The sequence below is a fragment of the Apteryx rowi genome, unplaced genomic scaffold (assembly GCF_003343035.1).
Source record: "Apteryx rowi isolate R43461 unplaced genomic scaffold, aptRow1 scaffold_256, whole genome shotgun sequence".
Taxonomy (NCBI): Eukaryota; Metazoa; Chordata; class Aves; order Apterygiformes; family Apterygidae; genus Apteryx; species Apteryx rowi.
The window spans coordinates 1218062-1240306 of NW_020448930.1; the positions used below are offsets into that span (position 1 = coordinate 1218062).

General features: G+C 39.2%; 1 protein-coding gene across 2 annotated transcripts in view; it reads left to right on the plus strand.

Annotated features, from left to right (window-relative positions):
• Nucleotides 1-8107: 8107 nt before the first annotated feature.
• RNF144A (ring finger protein 144A) overlaps nt 8108-22245 on the plus strand; it is a 28176-nt gene continuing 14038 nt past the window's right edge. Inside the window, exon 1 of one of the 2 annotated variants that reach the window (XM_026067248.1) lies at nt 8108-8353. In XM_026067248.1, coding sequence (XP_025923033.1) covers nt 8219-8353 — 135 coding nt within the window. In that variant the 5' untranslated portion in view covers nt 8108-8218. The remainder of the gene's footprint in view (nt 8354-22245) is intronic. The other variant, XM_026067247.1, reaches the window with a different exon arrangement.

Genomic DNA, 22245 nt, shown 5'->3' on the forward strand with positions numbered 1-22245 from the left:
GACAGGACGCGAGGCAACGGGCACAAACTGAAACACAGACAGTTCCATCTGAACATGAGGAAATACTTTTTCACTGTGAGGGTGACAGAGCACTGGCACAGGTTGCCCAGAGAGGTTGTGGAGTCTCCTTCTCTGGAGATATTCAAAACCCGCCTGGACGTGATCCTGTGCAACGTGCTCTAGGTGACCCTGCTTGAGCAGGGGGKTTGGACTAGATGATCTCCAGAGGTCCCTTCCAACCTCAACCATTCTGTGATTCTGTGACTTAGTCTTGGTCCTAGTAYTCAAAAGTAGTGGTTCATTGTGTTAAACTGGAATTGGAAATTGACTGGAATTAATGGGAGTTTTTAATGCGTGTCTMATGGGTTCATGACTCTCCAGGCAAACAGATGAGATGGGTGGTCTCATTCTGTCCATTCTGAAATGTTTGTGTTGCATCCACATTGGTTTTGGATCCAGACAACAGACACCTATGCTACAGTGTCTAGGCTTTTCTCTAGCATGAAGAGGAAATTTTTCCTACTTGGAGGTGGAAGAAGATTCTTTTAAAGCACAGAGCATCTTGGCTTAATGGTTTCAAATGGTCTTGAGGCCTTCTTGCTCTGGTTGCTGAGACCGTGCCCTGAGGTGAAGTGAGGGCCTGGAGTTCTACTGCTGGGCAATGGGATGGTGCAGGGATTCCCAAGCTCTTGCCCAAGGTGCTCTGCTGCTCTGGCTCCTAGAAACTCTTGGATAACGAACATCAACTAGATATAAACTCTGAGCAACGTTCCTTGTTATTACCACCTCCCTCCTTTTCTTTGTCACTGTGTACTAGACTCTTTGGGATGTTGTATGTTGGGGACATAATGCAGTGGAATTCCACTTCAGTTGTTACTGTGCTCTGTAGCACAAAATACATTTCTCCTTCTGGGAACAAATGAGAAGTGCTCTCTTCCTCTAGTTTTTCCTCATCTCTCCCTTGTCTTTCCTTTTTTTTTTTCTTTTTTTTCTGTCTCAGCCCTCTTTCTTTTTATTAAAATATATATATTTTCCCCACATCTTTGTCCAGTTTCTTCTCTTCTGCCTGACCACAGCTTATTTTCACCACTGCTTACAGTGTTCTGAGTACAGCGTTCTGTGCCTACAGCCACACCATGTTTATTGCAGGTTGCACTGTTTAGCAGTGCTTTGAGAAGCCATAGTAACACCAGAACTGTTGAAAAACACAGGAAGATGCCAAACCATAGAAGTGTATGGCCCTGTCGCACTACTCGGGGGCTGTATTTTGCAGGATAGATGATAGGATCTTGCACTGTGAGGTACTTCCGCATCCCAGCTCGCAAGTGGCTATCTTTTGGACAACAGATGAGGTTCTGACATGTCTGTTTTTAGTATTCTTTAGAAGTTGAAATTTTAAGAATTTGTATTTTTGTAGTGGGGATGTGTGTGGGGGGGAGGTGTCTCCATAATATCTTTTGCCCTCCACCTACCCATTCATTTGACAGGCAACACTTTCATATATATCCATAGATCTAGAAGTTGACTATTACCTTTCTAATATTTAAAACCTTTGATCTGTGTCATAATCAGACTAATCTATCTAAATATTTGTACGTTCTTTGCCTTATAATATGACTTTTTTAACTTTTCGGGAAAAGTAAAAAGGAAAATTCTCTGTCACAGTCAGGTGTTTAGCAAAATAAACCTTTYTGAACTTCCCCTAACTCACTGACTTGTCCTAGAGGCAATCTAGTAGATTGTTGCGCTCCTGGCACAATACCTGAGCGCCTTTCAGTAGTGCCTTTCAATAGTGGCATGGAAAAGCTCCAGTATGCTGTTCATTTTCTCTCTCTCTCTTTTTTTCTTGGGCATTGGAATTGCAGAATGTAATTTTTTTTATAAAGAGTTTATGAATGTATATATGTAGGTGTGTAATGCTTTTATGTAAGTTGGGGAGGTAAGGCAAAGAAACATTGTGTTTGACGGAGAAGATGGCTAGTCATGGGATGGACCTAAGTTCCTGAAGAGTTCATTTCACAGTTTCAGGTCAACTTTTGAGAGAGCCTGTTTCCCACATGCCTCCATTGGCCAGGAAACTGAAGTTGCTGACAGTGCTTTAAGTCCCACAGCTCTTAAATGGCCTTTTATCTTCTGGGTCCCGGCCATGGGATAACTTGAAGATGATAACAGAGATGGTAAGCTCAAAGTTGATGGGTAGCCAGTGTGAGGAATAGAGACTGAGTCTGCAGAGCTCACGATAGACTGACAAGATTTGCTATGGTGGTCTGCACAAGCTGAAGTTTCGTATGTGTTGAAAACAATTATGTCATAGTATATTGTATTGCTGGATTACTTTTGGATGACAGAATCCAATTTTACTGGTTGGGATTCTTGAGGATTCAAAGGATGAGAAATACCTGCTGGACTTTAACAGTTGATTTTTTGAATCAGATTTATAACAGAGCCTTAAAAAAAAGATAGGCATTTGTCAGGATTTAAGAACCCAAGGAAGTGTAGGCTAGTCATCCTTCAACATATAAATACCTATGTGAATACAGTATTTTGTGCATTAGTTTGCCTGACATCTAACAAAGAGAATTATACTACTTTATCTCCCAAGCAGTTCTTTGAAGATAAAGATACTGAGACAGAAAGATAACTCAGTGACAGGAACCAGTGATAGTAATGGAGATTGATAGGTGAGAGTTACTAAGTCTGCCTGTCAACTTTTACAAGCATAAAATTTACCTAGTGGGTGAATTTATTCATTATTTTGTTTTATATAGGGGCTTTTAAATGACCTTATCAGAAAGCCCGTGGTACAGTGACATAATGGAAACTAGTAACGTTAGCAAAAAGTACTTGCTGATTAGACTGAATGTTGTCATGCAGGCTACTTCTGTATTTCCCTAGCTATATAATGCTACTACGAATCCCTGGAAAAGTCTAGGAACTGAGCAAATGGTATCAAGTTCAAACTCTGCTAGAGGGATGCAAATCTGAGTTGCAGGACCCTCATTGAAAGCCCTCAGCCACAAACTTTAATCATATAAACTATTCCCCTGCTAACTCAGAGATCTTGAGATAGCTGTCAAGTCACATGTGCCATGAGCTGCACCTGTGGCTATACAGGAGAGATCAGAATTGTTTAGGTCATTGTAGATCAAAATTATTGACTTTATAGATCTGGCAGCCAGGGCCAGCTGCAGAATGCAATGTAGTATCCTTTGTGCAGATGAATCCACTTTTTCTCCCTCACATAAGCAAATTACTTGGAGAAACTGTAGGGATAGCTTTCTATGGCAAGCATGTTTGATTTCTTTTTGGAAGAAGCGTAGCCTGGATTATTTTAACTAGAACTACTTTGACAAAAAGGGATAATAGGAATGAGAACCAATTTTTAAGTCCCATTTAAGTGGGATTCCTTTGATTACCTTCCTTTGATTTCTGAGAGCTGTTTTCCATAGTATGTCAGTAAATGTAGTCTTAGATTAAGAAAACTCCTTAAAGCAGATGACTTAAGCTGCACATGATTAACTAGCTGTCTTGGAGGAAAGGGCTCTGAAGCCCTTGTTCAGTGCTTAATTTGAGAAATTAAACCCATTTCTGTTGTAAAGCTAAAAACTAAGTTCTGCTGCAAGTTCTGTTATGAGATTTGCTTAGTGAAACTGGCCCATTAGTCAAAGCACGCTGCGTATGACAACTTAATTCAACTATATTTTCTAGTCACTTTTTTCTCACCCAGCTAGGCATATATCAATGCAGTGGTCACTCGATACAGTTGCAATTTGACTCTACAGTGCCATAGTTTCAATAAAAATTCATACCCTTTTATAATTTCTTGAAGGACTTGCATGGAACAAAAAGCCACATTTCTGTTTTCACCCCACACTCTTCTTCAACTGTCAGAAGCCTGGAAGGAAAGAAAGGATGGTTCTCTCCTTGATTTCACAAGGACCACTCTGCCATTTGTTCTCACTTAACAACATAGTCTGTGTACATAGGCTGAAACCTCTGTGGGTTACAATCCAGCATTCCAGTTTATCCAGTTTATCTTCCTTGTAAGTCTTTAGTTGTTGATTGTTGTACAGAAATAATGAAAGGTTCCTTTCCCCTCTATGTCTGTCTTATATAATGTGTAACAATTATGTTTTAAATACATTAACATGTTAACAAAACTTCATTCACCTTCATCTCTTTATGCAGTGGTTCCTTTTTTATGTGCACATGGTGCATTTGCAGAATTAAATAGTCAGCCCTCTGATTATGTATGAAAAGGTAGCGCTGAATAAACTATTACATAAGCTATTTCCTATGATTCCTGTTCCCAGCTTTCATTGGGATGCTGTTCTAGAAATTATGCTGTATTGCCATATTTTACAAATTCAGTATTAACAGATGTGGACTACATTCTGCAAAATTATCTACGTAAGACTGACGATGGTAGCAAAGTTCCAAGTCTGAATTTAAGACTGACTTCTATTTTGGTTTGCCACATCTTATAATGGTCTCTGGTGCAGTTAGCATCAGGGCCTGCAGATCACTGATGTATGTACCGAGTTTGATAATCTACACTAAAACTAAATAAACTAAATATATATTGGGGTAAAATTTGTTCAGCAGGTGGATTGCTGGGTAAGAGAACTTAACCTTTAGTATTTGAAATACATTTGTGTCATTATGTTGATAACCCGAACTATAGTTGTATTCCATTACTACCTATATTTCCTGCGGCCTAGTAGCAGTCAGCCAGTTCATAAGGCACAACTTGCTACAGGCTGGTGCTGTAGCTCGTATTCTTCTGCMCAGAGGTACCTCAGTGTGGTGTGTTTTGTTTTGTTTTTTATTTTTTCGTTGTTTTTGTTTTGTTTTTCCTCCAGAGCTCCTTTTGGTTGCCTCCTCTCATTCTTTTTGCTGTTGCAAGCAAGTATTTTCTAAGTGAAGCTTCCCATATCACTAGAAAATGTCAAAATACAGTTTGAAATCGTAAGAGACAATAGTTATAGACAATTTAGGAGAATTAATCTGAAAGCTCCAAATTTGACTGAAAGTGTTTTCTTCTCTGCTTTTCTTTTGGGAGTGTTCTTTTTCTTAATTTTTCTTATGCATCATAATGTAAACACAAATTTATTTAGTTATGACAGTGTGCTGGATTGTCATGAAGTGAGATTCAGTCTGTGCTCTGAGAAGTTTAACGCCCTATATTCCTTTATAAGAATACGCAACAGATGCACTCACTCCACTGGGAAGTTCTGTGACATTTTCCTGCAGGCTAGTTGACAGACTTCTGCACCCTTCCTTTAATGCCATCAGTGGCAACAGATATTTCTTTCCTTTGGTAGTGAATGTAATATTTCATTATTAAAAGCAAAGACTATTTTAAATTAAATTTAGCAAGTAGTTCAAGTTGTAACAAATGTATATATATAAGACTTCAGTCTGCTAAAATGAAAGGTGTAAAATGAGACAATGTTGTCTTCTGCTGTCCATACTGCATTTCAAATAGTGACATACTTAAAAATAATAATGATATGGCAACATGGGTCTTGTTTTCTATGATAGCATGTGATAAGTGCTTCCTAAGCCACTGACAAGAAACTAAGTATTTATTTATTTATATATTTTAATGTTCCCCTATGAATGCAGGCAGGTAATCATCCTCTGCTGCATATGCTGCAGTCTGAGCAGAAGGCAAGTTTGGCAAGAAGGGTAAGCAGAAAGAGGCAGTGCTGCCTGCTGCCGTTTGAACCTGGAAGTCTGCTTTTGCTTCCTGTTGTCGTCCTTGCCGAGTTGGAGCCACTGGCTACGTACTGACTGTGATCGGGCAGGCAGTTTCTGCTGGCCTTCGGGATGCCAGTTTGAAAGAAACTAAACTTGGCTGAGAGGAGAAGACAAAGGAAGAGAAATGTTTCCAAATGAGATGTTATTGCAGTACAGTTGTGCTGCAAAAGAGAAACTACCATGGTGGGACCAGTAAGCCTCTGTCCTAGAGAACAGCAAACAAGTATAAGAATTGGAGCTGCAAGATTAAATTTTACCCCATATTATCACTTATTAACAAACACTGAATAAGTGTGGATTTTGTTTTTTTGTCTGGATTGTGTTGTATTGATGTGTTACGTTTGACAAGGTTTTAGTCCGAATTGAGTGAGATTTTACACAGTCATTGTAAAACTTACCAGAATCTTGATCTGATTGATGCCTGCAAGTATATCCCTAATTTAAATTTATCCCTCCTCATTGTTCATTTCCTAGTTTCATCTGCTTGTTGCCATAAGCAGCAGATTATAATATGCAATAAACTGTGCAGGACAAGCAAAGGACACAGACTAAGAAACAGAGTTTTGGTGGTTTTGATCATCGCTTCTCAAATACTTCATGAATTTGTTTGTAAATGTCAGATAAATTAGAGTTTGTGAAGAGAAACTTGTTTTAGCTGATTTTTGCGTTAAAGGATAAAGCAATGGCAATTTACAGTAAGGTGGTCTAATATCATTAATCCTGGGTTTTAATTCACATCACAATGTCAGACTTTAGTATGCAAGTCTCAGAAAAGACTGCTCAACACGTCTCATATTGTGACTGGGAGACATTATTCACATGTAGTTCCTCAGGTCTATTTCATATGTTTCCTTTGAAAGAGTGTTGAATTACTGTGGGGGGTTTCAGTGAAGGTGCCCCAGAACATCACTGGAAATAAGATTTAGTCTTTCCCCTCTCCCTCTTTTCTCCCCAATGGCTGCACTACAAATAAGTATGATTAAGCACTGCTTTTTTGGCGTCTCGTATATCTTTTAAAGAGCATTTTCTAATAGGTTAGACTGAATGGAGAGCCCACATAAAATCTTCACTTTGTTTCAGAGAGTTTATAGAGACCTTAGCGGAGTCATGTCCACAGTGAATTGAATATCAAAGACTCGGACTTCACAGACATTTCTTTGAACTCTCCATGTGATTTGTTTGGTGCAGACAGCCATCTTTTCCTTGAACGTCTGCCTAAGCCTAGTCTGAAAAGCATATAAGGCATATAAGTCATGACATTTGTTGCAGTTCTGGAGGTCTTAGGAAGTTCACAACTATAACTTAGACGTAAGCAAGATAAGTTCTGTAAGTGCCGATTTAAAAAAAAAAAAAAAAAAAAATTGTGACCATGGTTGACGTAGTCACTGTCTCTATGGGAAGACAGGGAACCAGTATATCTTGGTAAGGAAAGAATGGGGAGATGATGTAGACCCTTTAGCAGTCTTTGGATGTGGATCTCCCACTTTTAAAAGGTTGATGTCATTGTGGCAAAACGATACTAATATGGCATTAAGACTGGATATACTACAGAAATTACCCTAGGTGTGTTTGACTGTATATGTGTGTAACTTATAAAGCAGTTTTCCTCTTTGTGGCATTACAGTTGTTCTGCACCAGGTAGTTGTTTGGCAACTCTCCATCTGGCCCCTGAGCCCTAATGTCTAGTATATGACATGATCCTATCTTATTGCTGTCTTGAGGGTAATATATTAGGTATTATAGCATCTGGTATTAAATAAAGCTCACCCTTGTGTTTGTTTTTGCCTCAGTTGTTTGTTGCTGCAACAAAGCTGCGCTGTCAGCATATAGCAAGGGTTGGGAGAAAATTGCAGGCTAGGAAGTTCTGCTAAGCTAATTTTGGAAAGAATGATGAATGAGTATCCTCAAACTGATCAATCTGCCATGCTCTTAGGAACAAAAATAACTGGCTGCGTTGGCCAGTTGCAGTATAATCAGGCTGGAGATAGGGCATAACAGATGCTGGATTCATGAAGTATACTCTGTAAATCTGATCTGGGTGGCAGGAGAAGACTTTAAGCAATATATTTTAAGGAACGGGTAATCAATGTGGGTGAAAGAAAGGTAATAATTAGTGGGGAAAATGTCAAAAATTGGGAGTGAGATACTTACTGTGTAATGTTAAACAAAGCCTGTGACTTAAGAATGTTTCCTGCTTGCTCTCTTGATATTTTATCAGTGTATTACATCCTTTTCCTCCTGCTTTCATCTTTCTGTGTGAATATGCTATCAGGGAGGGGTGCATAGCCTATTGCATGTGCTGATAACTGCCAGATTAGCCATCACTGATCGTATTTATTTCCAAATAGCTAGCAGGCGGCAGCTAACAATCAGGTTTGCAGTACACAAAAATATAAGGAGTATCAACATAAGGAGGTGATGGAGTAATACTCTGTTTATTTCAGACTGCTCTGCAATGACTACAGCAAGATATAGGCCTACCTGGGACTTGGTACTTGACCCATTAGTGTCCTGCAARCTCTGTCTTGGCGAATATCCTGTGGAGCAGATGACAACAATAGCACAATGCCAATGCATCTTCTGTACCCTGGTGAGTTTGCTTTTTAACAGACATAATTTTTGAAGTTAAAATTGGGCATTGCTTTTATGCATTTTTCTGTTGAGCGGGTTTTACCCTGAAATGTTGATAGTATAAGAGCTATAGCATCAAGACTCCTGTAATAATTGCTTAAGTGCTCTCCTCACCCACACATTCTCAGTAAAACTTGACTGTTATATCCCAGCACAAGAAGTGGGAGTGAAATAGAGGCTCACTGGCACAGGGGAGAGTTTACGTGCGACACCAGGCACCAGAGAAAGGTGTGTTGTAGCACCCTGTCTCTGATAGCCAGGAGCTGAGTGCAGTCCTGTATCGTCTTTGGGAGCTGAAAGTATTTCCCTGTTCCCCCTGTTAGTATGTAAGAATCTGTATGATTTTCACTTTGTCGGTAACAAAGAAGATAGAGAGCTGGAGGTGGCATGGGAAATGCGTTTTTGTGTGTGTGTGCTTGTTTTCTTCTCTTAATTTGCTTGTCCTTGAGCTGGAAATGAATGCTGTTGCTGGATACCTGATGCAAATACTAGCAAATAAACTTACCTGTTTTGCTGTAAAAAAGAAGAGTCTTACTCAAGTATTTAAGAAGCATACTGCTGTGTACAGTTACCTGTAGCAAGGTTATTCCCACTTGATTTTTCTCTTTATCTGTCTGGTTTAGATTTGTTTTTTTTGTTTGCTCTTTTATTTTAGCATCAAGTTTCTTTGGAACAGAGCCATGCATTCACTTGTAACTAGAAAAGCATCTAATACGTTATGGGTTCTAATTTCATCATGTAATAATTACGATGGCATAACAAGTCTTTACTGCCATATTGCACAAATACATGCCTAGAATAAGGAAAGTAAAAGAGAATCTTGATAGTTCAATACAAAACACTGAGTCTGAGCATAAGTGTTAAGTAGTAAGGATCAGCCTCATAATACAATATAGGAATTGTTAATCTTTTCTAAGTTTCCGTGATAGTGATTCGGTATCAGCAGTTTATAAGCAGAGAAACAGAAGTAGTAATAATTTTTCAGCCCTAAAAGGTGCATTGGAATGATGATGTTAGACCCTTTAATTTTGCAATGGCTGCAGGTACACAGAAGACCTTGTAATGATTCCTCAGCAGTGCAAAAATTGCACTAATGCCAGGAAGAATGTAATTCTAGGATGCATAGTGCTCAAAGATTTTAACACCGTATCATGAACTCTTCAGAAGTTGTATGTAATATGCAGACACGGTCATGTGATAAACTTGAAAGTCCTTTCCAATGGATCTTCCCACTTCCCCGCCAATGTTCAGGAGCAAGGATTTTAAGTGTTCCCCCCCCCTTAGAAATGTTACCTGATTTTCATAATTTTTTTTACGGTAGTTATTGACAAGATACAAAACAGACAGCTCCTTTTTGTTGCTTATTGAAAACAACAAAAAGAGAAGCAATGCAGACAGCTTGGTTCCCAATGCATGTAATATTCTAAAAAGCCTAAGTTGTCACAACTTTCTTTATTAACATTGATATTGTGTGAGGAAAGAGTAGGTGGGCATGCATGCAAGTAAACAGAAATGGTCCATTACAAACACTGTATCTGTCCAGTTACAAAATAAGTATTGCTTCATTACACACATTGAAAGGAGTATTTGTTCAAGCATGGAAAAGTATATGAAATAATAGGCTTCATGGAAAAACAGAATCGTAGGCTTTATGAAAACTGCTCTCCACTGCACAATGGATAGTTCTAGTATTCACAGCTGAGCTTTGCATGTCTTTTCCTGTTGCCTTGGACATAGAGAATATTTTAATTTCATTTCTCAATAACATCTAAGTGGTAGCAGAAAGACTTAATTACCAAATATGTCTCTTCCTCCCCACCTCATTCCTTCTGACATTTGCTGCCATCACTGATCTTCCTTTTCTTCCTGGTAGAATACTGTTACTTACTGCCCTTATGATCGCTCAGAAATAGAGAGCCTTGATAGCCTGTTCTTAGGGCCTCGTATAAGTAAACTTACCATGGTGGCATTGGCTTGTTGTGTCCAGCTGTTTTCCACTGGAATCATCAGTCCAATTTTAGCACCCGTACTTGTTTGTCTTGAATAGTTCCTTCAGCTTTATCCTCTTTAAGACAACCAGCATATGCTGCCTACATAGAGATTTGTATGAGCTTCACTCCAGTGATGTCTGAGTGCACTGAAAAATATATTTACCCTAAAGCTGTCCTGTGAAACAAACGGGAAAATATTAATCTCGCTTTCACCGGTGAGGGAAGAAATAAGAATTCATCACAGTAATCCCAAAGGGCAGACTATAAATCTATGGTAAATCATCAACTCAGCATGACCGAAACACAAGGCCTCCACCTCTACCTTGCAGACAGCCTTACAATTTAATAAATTGCATAAGAAAATACTCCAAAATGGGTCAGGCCAAAGACTCTATAGGCCATTGGCGATGGTTAAGGAAGAGTGCACTGATTCCCTTACTAGTATTATTTCTTAGCTTCTGGAAGTCATCACTGCAATCTTCAATATTTGGCTGTGTTTTGTAAACAGCCAAATAAAGGTATTGAAAATCAACAGCAAAAAATCCTTTTTACTCAAGACTTTGGACAGAGTCTAAAAACAGTGGATTTGCTGATCTACAGTTAATACTAGGATGAATGGAAATACACCTGGAGAAATGTTTGGCCTGCTATGTTTAGTTCTTGATGGACTCATATGTAATTTTGTTCTGGCTTTTTGCTTTTAGGTAAATGTTCTAAGGTGAAAGATGACTTCTGCATAGTGATAATGAGAAAAAAGAAAGCAAGCTGTTGGTTACAAGTGTGAAAACTATTTTTGCTGCGGCTCATGCTCCTAGCTCTAGCCGTTCTCTCTAAACCACAGCAAGCTGAGACAGTGTTAGGATGTATTACAAAGAGATCTTTCAAGTGCAGTGCTATGGGTATGTAGGCAGAATTTAGATCAATGTGCAAATTTCTCAATCCTGTAATATTTGTCTGTGAGTCTCACTCCTTTATAACCATAGAAGTGTTGTGGTAAAGATCTCATGAAGGATTATCTCTTCCCGACACTTATACAATAACACAGCATTGCTATTCAGAAAGGTAGAACGGGGGCACCATTTCTTTGCTCACAGGCAGAGCTGTGCAGGAACTGAACAGAGCAGGCTGCCACTCATCTGCTAATAAGGCGTAGACACTACAGTTTCCTATCATATTATTTTGCCAGTTGGGGCTATTAAAACCCACAATGGAGTATTGTACTATTGTTATGACTGTTAATGCACGCACAATGCTGTGAGCTCCTTTTAAGCTTTGTACGTATCGTCCATTAGGAATATATCTGTTGTTGGATTACTCAGTGTGCCAGAGGAACAAAAGTCTAGGGAACAGAAAGGAAAACAAGCTATCTGCTGTTTGGGTGGGGKKTTTTTTTKTGTGTGTGTGTGGTTTTTTTGTTTGTTTTTTTTTGGGGGGGAGGGGGGTAGTTGTTTGTTTTTTCCTGAATATTGTTAGGGGCAAACTAACATCTTTGTCCTCCTGAAAGCTGACTCATGTCAACAATAGAGGCAATGATTTTGGACCAGAATGCTTCGATGTTTGTTTTTTTTATTAAATCATTTTTTTTCCAATTAAAAATTAAGACAGAGTAGAGGGCTAATAGCCTTAAATTTTAAGATGGAATCACTTACTCTTCCTGGGACAAGCAAATGCTAATTGATTTATTTTTGTGTTTCGTTTTGTTTTTTTTCTTGCACGTTTTCCTAGAAAGGCTTTTCAGATGTTACTCACCTTATGGAAGGAAAGAGAGCAAAGCAAACCAAGGGAATCACTTTTCTTGTTGTTTAATTTTGTTCATGTTAGTTACTGCACCAAAATTCTTCAGTTATTACTTTAGGCTTTGCTTGCTTTTGATGTAGGGGGGGCAAAGCCAGGTTCAGTCCACTTCCAGCCTGAAATTCTGACCCTTTTATAATTGTAACTAAAGCTACAACAGGTTTTGTTTCAGCTGACATTCTTGCATTGGAATCAGCTGGTTAATACTGGAACAGAACAGACTTCAGTGTCTCTGTGTGTCCATAATATATAGGCGTAGCAGTGCCAACTAACTTGTAAGTACAGTAATACCACTGCTGCTCTTTAAGAGAAAGGCTAAACTCCTCTTGACTTTGCATTACTTAAACTTGAACGGAGCAGCACCACTTCTATGCAGTGCTGATCATTCTGGTCCCTGAGTATTCATTGCTTACCTTTCTCAAATTTAAAAAGGAAATCAGCCAGGTAGGCAGTCCAGGCAAGCAAATTTCTAGAAGAAATGTGAAACCTGAGAGATAAAATTGCTCTCTCATCAAAGACAAGGATTGCTCACCTGCAAGACCACTTTGCTACCGCTGGAAGGAAGGGACACTATTCGGATGTCTGAGAGATACAAAATAAAACAAGAAAACTTACACTAAGACCTGCCCTCTGCTTCTTGTTTGTGACTGTCTTTTTGCCCAGTTATGAATGTGTAAATCRGCTTTGTGTTAAAATGGACATTGCTGAGCCAATTTTGTATCTGTTGAGTAGCTTGCACTCTAGTAGGCTTGCCCAGAGGCTCTCGCTTAAGCCCTACCCTAGTCCTGTAGGTCCCTTTCAGCTTAGTATAATTATGATTTGGGTCTCTGTGGGTATTCTCTCTCAAGTTTCATCAGCTCCCTTTGACAAGGATTGYCCTGTCTGCCTGACTGTGTGACTGCACACATCTGCCTCCCTAATTCCAGTCATTCCCCTAATTGAGCTTCGGTGCAGGCTGAAGACCTGAAGGGAAGGGAGGACCCTGCCATGAGCAAGGTAAATACTGTTAAGCTACCTGTAACTGGCAGCAGACAGTAAGTTTTTCTTGTTGTCATGACTGACTGGAAGCAAATAGAACTGTGCTGGCCTTTGAGTCAAAAGGCAGGAAGAAGCAAGATCTAATTACCTTGTTCTCCTTCCTCCCAAACGAGGGAGCATTTGCTTCTGCCTCTCCAGGGTGAGGCAGGCCCAGAACAGTGTGGAGGCAAGCCAGCGAGTTCAGCTGCCTTCCTGCTGGCACCAGTTTCCCCCTGCTTGCCAAGGAAAACCTGCCATAGCAGGACATCTCTGTGCTGGGGGGCAGCAGTGAGCTGAGGCCAGGCCAGGCCAGGCTGTCCACCCCCTCTGCCAAGAGGAGCTGCCCTGCTCGTTTTGAAATGTGATAGAGGGGGGGATTAAATGACTTGTGAGTTTTTTACAAAACTCTAGGTGCTTTTTTAGTAGCTGTGTCTTCCTATTTCCCTCAGCTTTTGGCAAAGCTTGGAGCTTGCTACTTGTGCTCATTTCCCTCCAAACCTTAACAGAACACTGATACCAATCTTGACATATGATGTGTCAGTAGAGGTTTTGTGGTTAGAGTTCGCTATGTGTTTGTACAGCAGCTCACATGTCTGGGTCCTGGCTGTTCTCTTAGGAGCATGACAACAGAATTCACTGCTTTATTATTAAGCTGGTTTATTCAGAGAGTAATTCATTTGCAGTTGGGAATTGTGCAATCCTGAGTGGAATCCAGGCTTGATCCAGAAGAGCTCTCCCTTCTCTGGTGTGATGTTGCTAAATGAGATTAACATAAACTGTCTTCATCTGGATGTTATGAAAATTACTTCTTTATTGTTTGCATAATGCTTTGCATGTGCCCTTTGTTTGCTGCAGGTGCATTGTCCTCCCACTCAAACATATTCATTCTATTCTGAAATAAAAACTTTTCTTAAACAACCACATAAAGGAAAATTGATTTTTTTTTTATTTTTGCCTGCTGCCTACATTGGGACTGAAAACAGATTACTTTTTGTAAAGTTTACTGCATGTGTTTCTATCAGTTGCAGCTGTGAATAAATGAGGACAAGCAGCTTATGAGAAAGAATGGAGGAATAAAAATCTGACATGTAGAAAATGTTTATGTGTACATTCACTTGAAACTGGTGTGATGTCTGTGAACTGCAACATACTATCCCTGTCTCTTTCAGCTGTTTTCTGCTGGCTGTCTATTGGCAGGCATGGTGGGAAAGGAAGTTTCTTTGAAGGAAAGATTGTTCATTCGTCTATATATTTTATATTACATTGCCTACACTTACATATTTATTTAAATATAAACATTCCAAAGAACAGTTCAAAGGATAGACATTTCCTTTCTTTTCTCTATTAAGACATTTAACTAGAAACAGACATTTGTTTTTCAAATTCATTTAGTTCCTGTTGTTTGGCCCTGCTAGTGATTTCTACAGCCGTCAATTTCTGTGTCTCAAAGGATTTTAGCCTTACTCTCAACGCTTCTCATGCTGAAGAAAGCAGCAGGGCTCCTTTCTTTACGGAGTAGCTCACATTGAAAATATGTGCATCCTTGATGATACGTGCCATTTCTTCTTGCCTCACCTTGATCATTTGTCGATTGATGGACAGATGGCAGCACCTCCCTGTGCTCAAGCTGGCACAGTTGCACTCTGGTGCAGTACAATTATGCAGAAGCTTTGGAGGCTGCACCAAAGCAGAGGGATGCTGCACCCCCTTCCTGGTGCGAATACCCACTTTGTGAGTTGTTTGCATCATTTAAGGAATGTGTGCTACTGACTGCTATAATATTTGGGTGTACTATCAGAAAGCATTTGGACAATGCCAAAGCAGCAATCCACACTACTGTCTACAGGATAAATCAACAGTTCTGTCTCTTCTCCAACCATAGAGGTGTTTTTAATGGGTGAGTCTGTGCCCTTCTCAGGCTGCTCCCTCGTTCCTGTCCTGAGGTTTTACGAGCTCCAGGAAGCACAGACTTACAGATGAGGCTGACTTAAAACTGTGGAAAGGATGCTCAACTGGTTTGTCTGAAGAATGTCACTAGACCTCCTCCTTGGCCAGCAACGTGGAAGCACATGGACACCATTTACCCATCATGGTGGGTAAAGGTGGAAGACAATGGGGCTAGATTGGTGCTGAGCATACAGGCTGTAGTAGTTTTTCAAATCATTTGCCACTTTGGAAAACCTTAACACCTGTGATATTACCCCAACTTCATGGTCCTAGCTGAGGTTCCTTTCTCAGTGCATGCCATGTTGCCAACTGCATAGGAGTCCAGGTTCAGGTGCTAGGTTCTGGAGAGCCGTAATGACTTAGTCTAAAACAGAGCAAGGGTTTTGTATGCCTGGGTATCATGATTTTTGTCCCAGCAGCAAAGGAGAGGATCTAAAGAGCAGCCATGTGTAAGAATATTCTGCATTATTGCTTTCATATAGTAGACTGAAGTACCACATGTCAAAATAAGTGACTGTTTCCTTGTATGATTTATTCTGGAGGATGATGAATCAGCTTCAGGAATAATAAAAATGATTGTGCTAGTGAAGATTTCTTTGAAAGTAGACTCTTGCTTCAGAGAAATTCTCTATAGAAATGGGGATGATATATTAAAGTTCAAAGTAGAATCATTAAGCATCTGTCTATTGTGTATCTGTCTCTGTGAGATCTAGGTGGTCGGTGAGGCTGAATATATTTTGTGTTCCTGTGTTTAATCAGTAATGACTGACAATATGCCTAATAAAGAAAAAAAATCATTTCCACAGTTACATCTGTGCCTTGAACAGATCTCTTTGATAGATACTTTGCAGCAAATTGCTCGTCAGCCAAGTAAGATTAGGGTGATACTAAAAAGCAGCATAACCGGATTGTAGATATGCAATAGAGGATTGTGCACGTTGGAACAGCAGTGTAAGAGTATTTCAAAGTTGAGCCTGTGATTAAACAAGAGTAGAGGTTTGGGCAGGATTATAACTACTGCCTTACACAAAGAGGCTGCATAGTAGGTTTACAAAGCTTAAAAGCTATCCAAGTTTTTTTTTTTTTTTTTTTTTTTTTTTGTCTTGCATGTTTTTTCGTGTTTCAAGAGTGCTACTGGAACTTGGCAAAGTATGTTTTCTCTTTCCATGAAAAATTAAGATTAAAAAAAAATGCTTTTATTTCATCCAGATGAACATTACTATTAGATTCAGAAGTACTCACAGAAGTGTAAAAGAAAGTATCATTTAACAGCCAGTTATTTATGGCTACAGCACTCATCAGGAATATGGAAGCCCAGGCTCAAAACCTTGTTTTCTTATTCTTCTCTCATTTCTAATGAATACCCTATCTATAAACTATTACTTATTTTAGAGGATTCCTTCCTCTTGGGGCCATTCAGCTTTGTTCAAACAGAAAATCTTTCTAGAAAGTGGTGTTTTCTTTAGGGAAATACTCTTGAGCCCAGAGTGAAATTTTCTGTTCATCCTGGAGGGCAGGAGGTATTATTCCAAGAACATTAGGCTTCGGCTGAGATATGGACACCCAAATTCATCTCACATTTTTTTTATAACAAGTGACTTTTACAGAGACACACACTCCCAGTGAGTATTATGCACTGCATCACTATTTACTGTTCTAATCAAAAGCTAAAGACTAGCATTACATTATGGACAACACTGTCTACCAGTGTAAATACTTATTCACCAAACTGACTGCAGAATTGGCTTTGATACTGCTTGGACACTTGTCTACCCAGAGCAGTGGAATAAGCTTGGTATTACTCTGTCCCCTACAAGGAAAGATATCACCTTTTCAATATTTATTTTTGAGGAACATAAAGCAAAATAGCTGATGTGCAAAACAAAAATGTTACAAATACTATCGAAAGTAGTTGTCGCAATATATTTTTTCATACTACTTATTCATCTGTGTAAGCTCATCACATGAATTTTGAGCTTTGACTTAGTAGTTTTTTAGCAGAAAAGCTACTCATAGGCTAAACTAGAGCTGTAGCTGCAAGACACTGCTAAATAAGTGCTCCTCACTCAGTATCCTGTCCTGTTTCTTTCATGCCCAGGATGTAAGGCCAAAAGGGATCATTACATTAATCTAGTCTGATGTCATTTGTAATGTAGACCATAAAATATCAATTGGCACATACTGACTCTTCTTGTGGTTGAATTCAAGCATTTATATGTATGTGTGTGTACACACACGCACACACACACGTATTTAAATGATCATCTAATCCTGATTTACAGATGATACAGGATTTCGTTGTCCCCTCAATATTTCAGTTTTCATGTCAACAATCGTCTTATTTGGAAACATTTTCTTTCTGTTTGAACCTTTTTTGCTGTATTATTTTTTCAGTCCCCTCTTTGCATTGAAACAGGCCTGCTAATTAGGCCCCCAAAGCATGTCAGCACTTGCATCTGTCTCTGAAGTGGGATGCAAGACTGTCAGTGATTGTCTGCCCAAGGCGAAGAGTTATTTTTCTGACTAACATCTGCGCAAAAGAGTGACTGCCTTTGTCTACCTTTACTATTTTTATTAAGTATATTTCTAGAAAGTTATTCTTTCACTTTTTTAAAATTTAGTGAATACTGGATTTCTTCCCCCCCCCCCTTTTTTTTTGATTTTATCAGTAGGGGAGTTTTAAAAATATTTTAGCAAGGGCAGGACGTGATGATTTTCCTGAAGTGCACATTTAGTTTTGGGATGGACTGTGGCCTAGTGCCAGCACTCAGATACATTTAAAGTTTTAAGCAATGAATTAAATGATACAGTGATGATATACTTGTGTCTGCAATCCTGTCATGCTTTTGGCATTTCCAGAGACTGACCCTGTGTAAATTTCCCGTATGACTTGGTACTTGCATATGCAGCTTTAGTGTAGTCAGGAATCTGCATTTTAACAAAATTCGTCCATCAGCTGCTAAGAAAATAATACAGATTAATTTTTTTGCATGCCTAACTCTCAAATAAAAGGTGACATCTCAAAAAGTCATTCTCGGTCTCCTGCAATATTAGAAATAACATGTTCTTAATAGTAAATGTGTTGGAATATTTCAAAATGGTATGCTGCTTATCTTGTCTTAAAAAAAAAAAAAACTTTTTAAAAAGTGAAGGCTTTCACTGAAAATATCTTCAAGTATTTTTAATTATAGTTATGGTGTTGCAAAATTAACTTAGAGACCAAGTGAGCACTTTATTCTGTCAAAATAAATAGCAGCAAAATTTTGCCATGCTTGGAAGCAATGAAAGTCATATTCTTTCTTATGAATAATGATGCTTTAAATTTGGGTTTGAGTGTCAGAAGAAACAAGTTGAAGCATCATTACCATAAATAGGCAGAGTCGTTGCTAAAATTCTCCTAAAAAAGGAAAAGTCAGACGTGAATTCTTTATGTCAAGATTTTGCTGTGGGCTATGCAGGTTTGTCAGAGTTAAATGCAGCAGGATAATATTATGCATTATTGTTTAGAAACTAGGCAAAAAGCAACAGTTTTGATTCTCACAGATGAGAATACCTTTACTGTAGGTTACAGGATATTTCAGTCTTTACAGTGTCAGACAAAATGGTGTTCGGCTATAAAGTAATGGAGCATCAATGGTCATTGCAAATATACCTTCTTCTGTAGCACAATCCTTGATGGACGAAGATTAGAAGAACAATTCATCTTGCTGAGCTTTATATATTTAGCCTAAGTTAGGCAGCTTTGGAAGGGAAGTCATTCCTTTATTAGCCACCTATCTTTGAGGCTGCAGCAAAAAAAAGCATTCCTAATTTCCACAGGAAGCTTATAGTAAAACCACTCATGAGCAGGGCTCTCAATTGGGTCCTTGTGGTAGAAGGGACCTGGGCCAAAGCTCCTCAAAGTGGATGTGCTCCTCCCCTCTGTCGTGGGGACAGCGGATGGCAGTAGGATTTGGGATCAAATTGTTGGATTGTTGGGTGAAACAAAAAGTCTTTGAGGCGCCAGCTTGGAAGAAAGGGCAGATGCAACGTGCAGAAAGAGGGCAGAGCAGGAGGGTACAGGGAGTATGCATACACAAGCGCACATGGAAGCGCAGGGCAAAACACAAGACCAGTGCTTGGGGGAACTAACCCGTCTGTTTTGACTGATCTTGTGCTGTTCAGGGTTGGCATAAAGCAATTGGGACATATGATACCTCTTGACCTACAGCTTAAAATAGGATGTGCAATGTTTTGCTTTCTTTTGTCTAACAGAAATTACAAATTTTACATAGTAACATTTTCTTGGGTTCCTTGTCTAACATTCATATATGATCGCATATTGCAAGCATATTTCAATTTAAAAAATGTACAAACAATGAATTTTGAGGTATAGATCTGTGTAGTTAAGGAATCCAAACCACCTTAATACTGTCCTGCAGTGACATCATATCATAATTAGACTCTAACTAGAATTTCCAACTTCAGATTAGAGAATCTTTCTGGAGAGACTTTTTTTTAAAGCACTTTTTCTCCTGAGTCATTTGATACGCTTAAAGAATGCACACCAGATAGAAATCCAGCCACTACAAATGCCTGTTCATCTGTTGCAACTGCAAAATAAAACACAGCGGCTTGCTTGAAGAGTGTTATAAACTGGCATGTTTTACTTCTGGATTGGGAAAGGAGGAGGATTGTATACATGGTTTGTTACTATAGCTCAGCTAATGACTGCAAACTTACACACTTAGTTTTCTATTCTTGCTGGCCATGTGTTACCTTATTATTCCAGGTGACGACTGTCAGAGTACAAAAATGGAAAACAAAACTGAATGTAAAGAAAATGTTTCCTGAATTCAAAAGAACTCCTCTTACACAGTTATCCTATTTTGATATTTACTTAATTCAGTGTAAAGAGTTAATTTTTGGAAACACCAAGTCTGACTCAGGCTTCATTTTTTCAGGCTATGTGCATAAACAGAAATGTGCAGAATAACCAGTCATTTTTTGTCGAGTTAGGAGCGTCTCCAAGTGTGACACACTTCAATAGCATTTAGTTACTTAATTACTGAAATAGAAAGGTTTTTTTTGTTTGTTTGTTTTTAATAAGAGAACAAGTGGAATTGAGTAAAAGGCATTGCTCCAGAAACAGATAACTCACCATACAGAAGTGTCCATTACGTGAAGAATAAAGATGCTCAGCATATTAGTTTAAGGGCCCATATACAACAGGGTACCTTTGCTACCTCATCTCAACCTATTTCAGCCATTAGATATCTAATTTCAGCTCCTCTGTTCTCTGAGAGAAGTTACGTAATGAAGTTTATTTTGAAAGTTGCTTTGGGTGATTTACATTCAAAACACTTTTTTTTTCCCTTCATACTAAATAGTACTTTATTGCTTAAAAGGAAAGGCTATGAAGATATTTTCTTCCAGCAGGAGATAACATGGCAGATGTGAGAAAATGAGAAACAATTTATAATGTGTCATCCTTTTGTAAAAATAGTTTGTTTGTTTGTTTGTTTGTTAATTTTTTCGTAATGTATAACTGAGCACCTAATCCTACTGTGTTGTTTTGTTTGCATACTAGTGCTTTATGACATTTGTAGTACTTCAGCCAGTTCAAAATTTTTTAAGAGAAGTGTCATGTCATGTGTCCTCTCTCAAGAGAAGCCTCAGATACCAAATGCTTCAGATGCTTCCTGAGGAGTCTCTGAAGCTGGGAGTCTTGAACTGGCAGGATGTCTTATCCTCTGCCTAATTTATAACTCTATTTCATGGCCTCGAGACAGCACCTGTGCTCCCGGAAGGTAAAGCATAAGATGTGCTGGGCTGATTTTGAGGAGGTAGGGGCCAATGATGTGCCAATGGAAGGGGAACACCTTGGACACAGCACATCACAGGGACGAGCACCATTTCTTGGAAGATACAAGCAAAGGGAAACAAGTCTAATGGACTTTGGCAATCCTCCCAAACAGGTTGAGGAGAATTACCACATTAATGATTAATGATGGTAAAGCTCATTCAACTTGAAAAGTACTTTCTGTAAGTGCTAAGTACCATCATTAAAAATGTATGCATTTTCATTTTAATGCACAATTGGCATCTGCAAATAAAGGGGAAAGGGAAGAGCCAACAGTGTCATTAGGCAAGGCTAATACCTCACTGCAGCTGACACCACAGCTTGTCAAGGCGCGCAACCTAGGACCTTGTCCTTGCAGAGCTCAGCCTCCTGTGGTTGCTGTCATCAGTGCTCATGAGTTGCCACAACCCGCCCCCAGAACTCTAACCTTCTGGAAGTCAAACCATCTCCTGGCTGAACTGTTGTCTTCATTAAATTCATACTGACAAAGAGGAGGAGGTAGGCCATAAGTCATCGCACTTTTGCGTGTAAAACTTCTAAAGATATCAATTAGCCAGTCTCTTTTTTTTCTCCAATGAGCAGTTGTCTCTGTTGAGTAGGAGACACAGGGAAGAAGAATCTGACAGAAATGGTTTGTTTTACTATCAAGGGATATGCTGCCACCAGCAGAGCTATATACTGCGGTAGCAGAAATTATGTGGGCAGGAAGTGAAGACTGTGGCAATTGAGGTGCAAGAGGTAAAAACTAAAATAAAATGTTAAGATAGGTGATAGATTCTCTGACAGGAGCAGAATAGACATATAAAGAAGCAGAACAAAAAGAGAAGAAAGAGACTGAACGAGTAGTCTCTAAGTCTAGACCTTTTCAAGTACAAGTCACATCCAAAGGGTTAGGCTGGAAACGTGCTCATTGAAGGGCCTGTTAGATGGTGTGGCTGGAATAATGAGGTGACTTTGTGCTTTGAACTGCAATTAGGCATGCTGGAATCTGCAAGGGTGATGCAGCCCTTTGCCTTTCCAGGCTGATGACAGGTAGGTGACCTGTTTGAAAATTCTGTCAGAAAATGGTATTTGAAGTCCCTGTTTTGCCCACTTGCTACGGAGTGCATAATCCCTCTTGCCTCCCATCCGACAGTATGCTGGGCTTGTTTTGTATCTTCATTTCCCTCCATTGTTAGTCKAGTCTTAGCTTGTATTCTGCGTATCTGGTAACAGAGAGTTGGGGATCTATTTTCCATGATTTTCTCCAGCTTGTTGTTG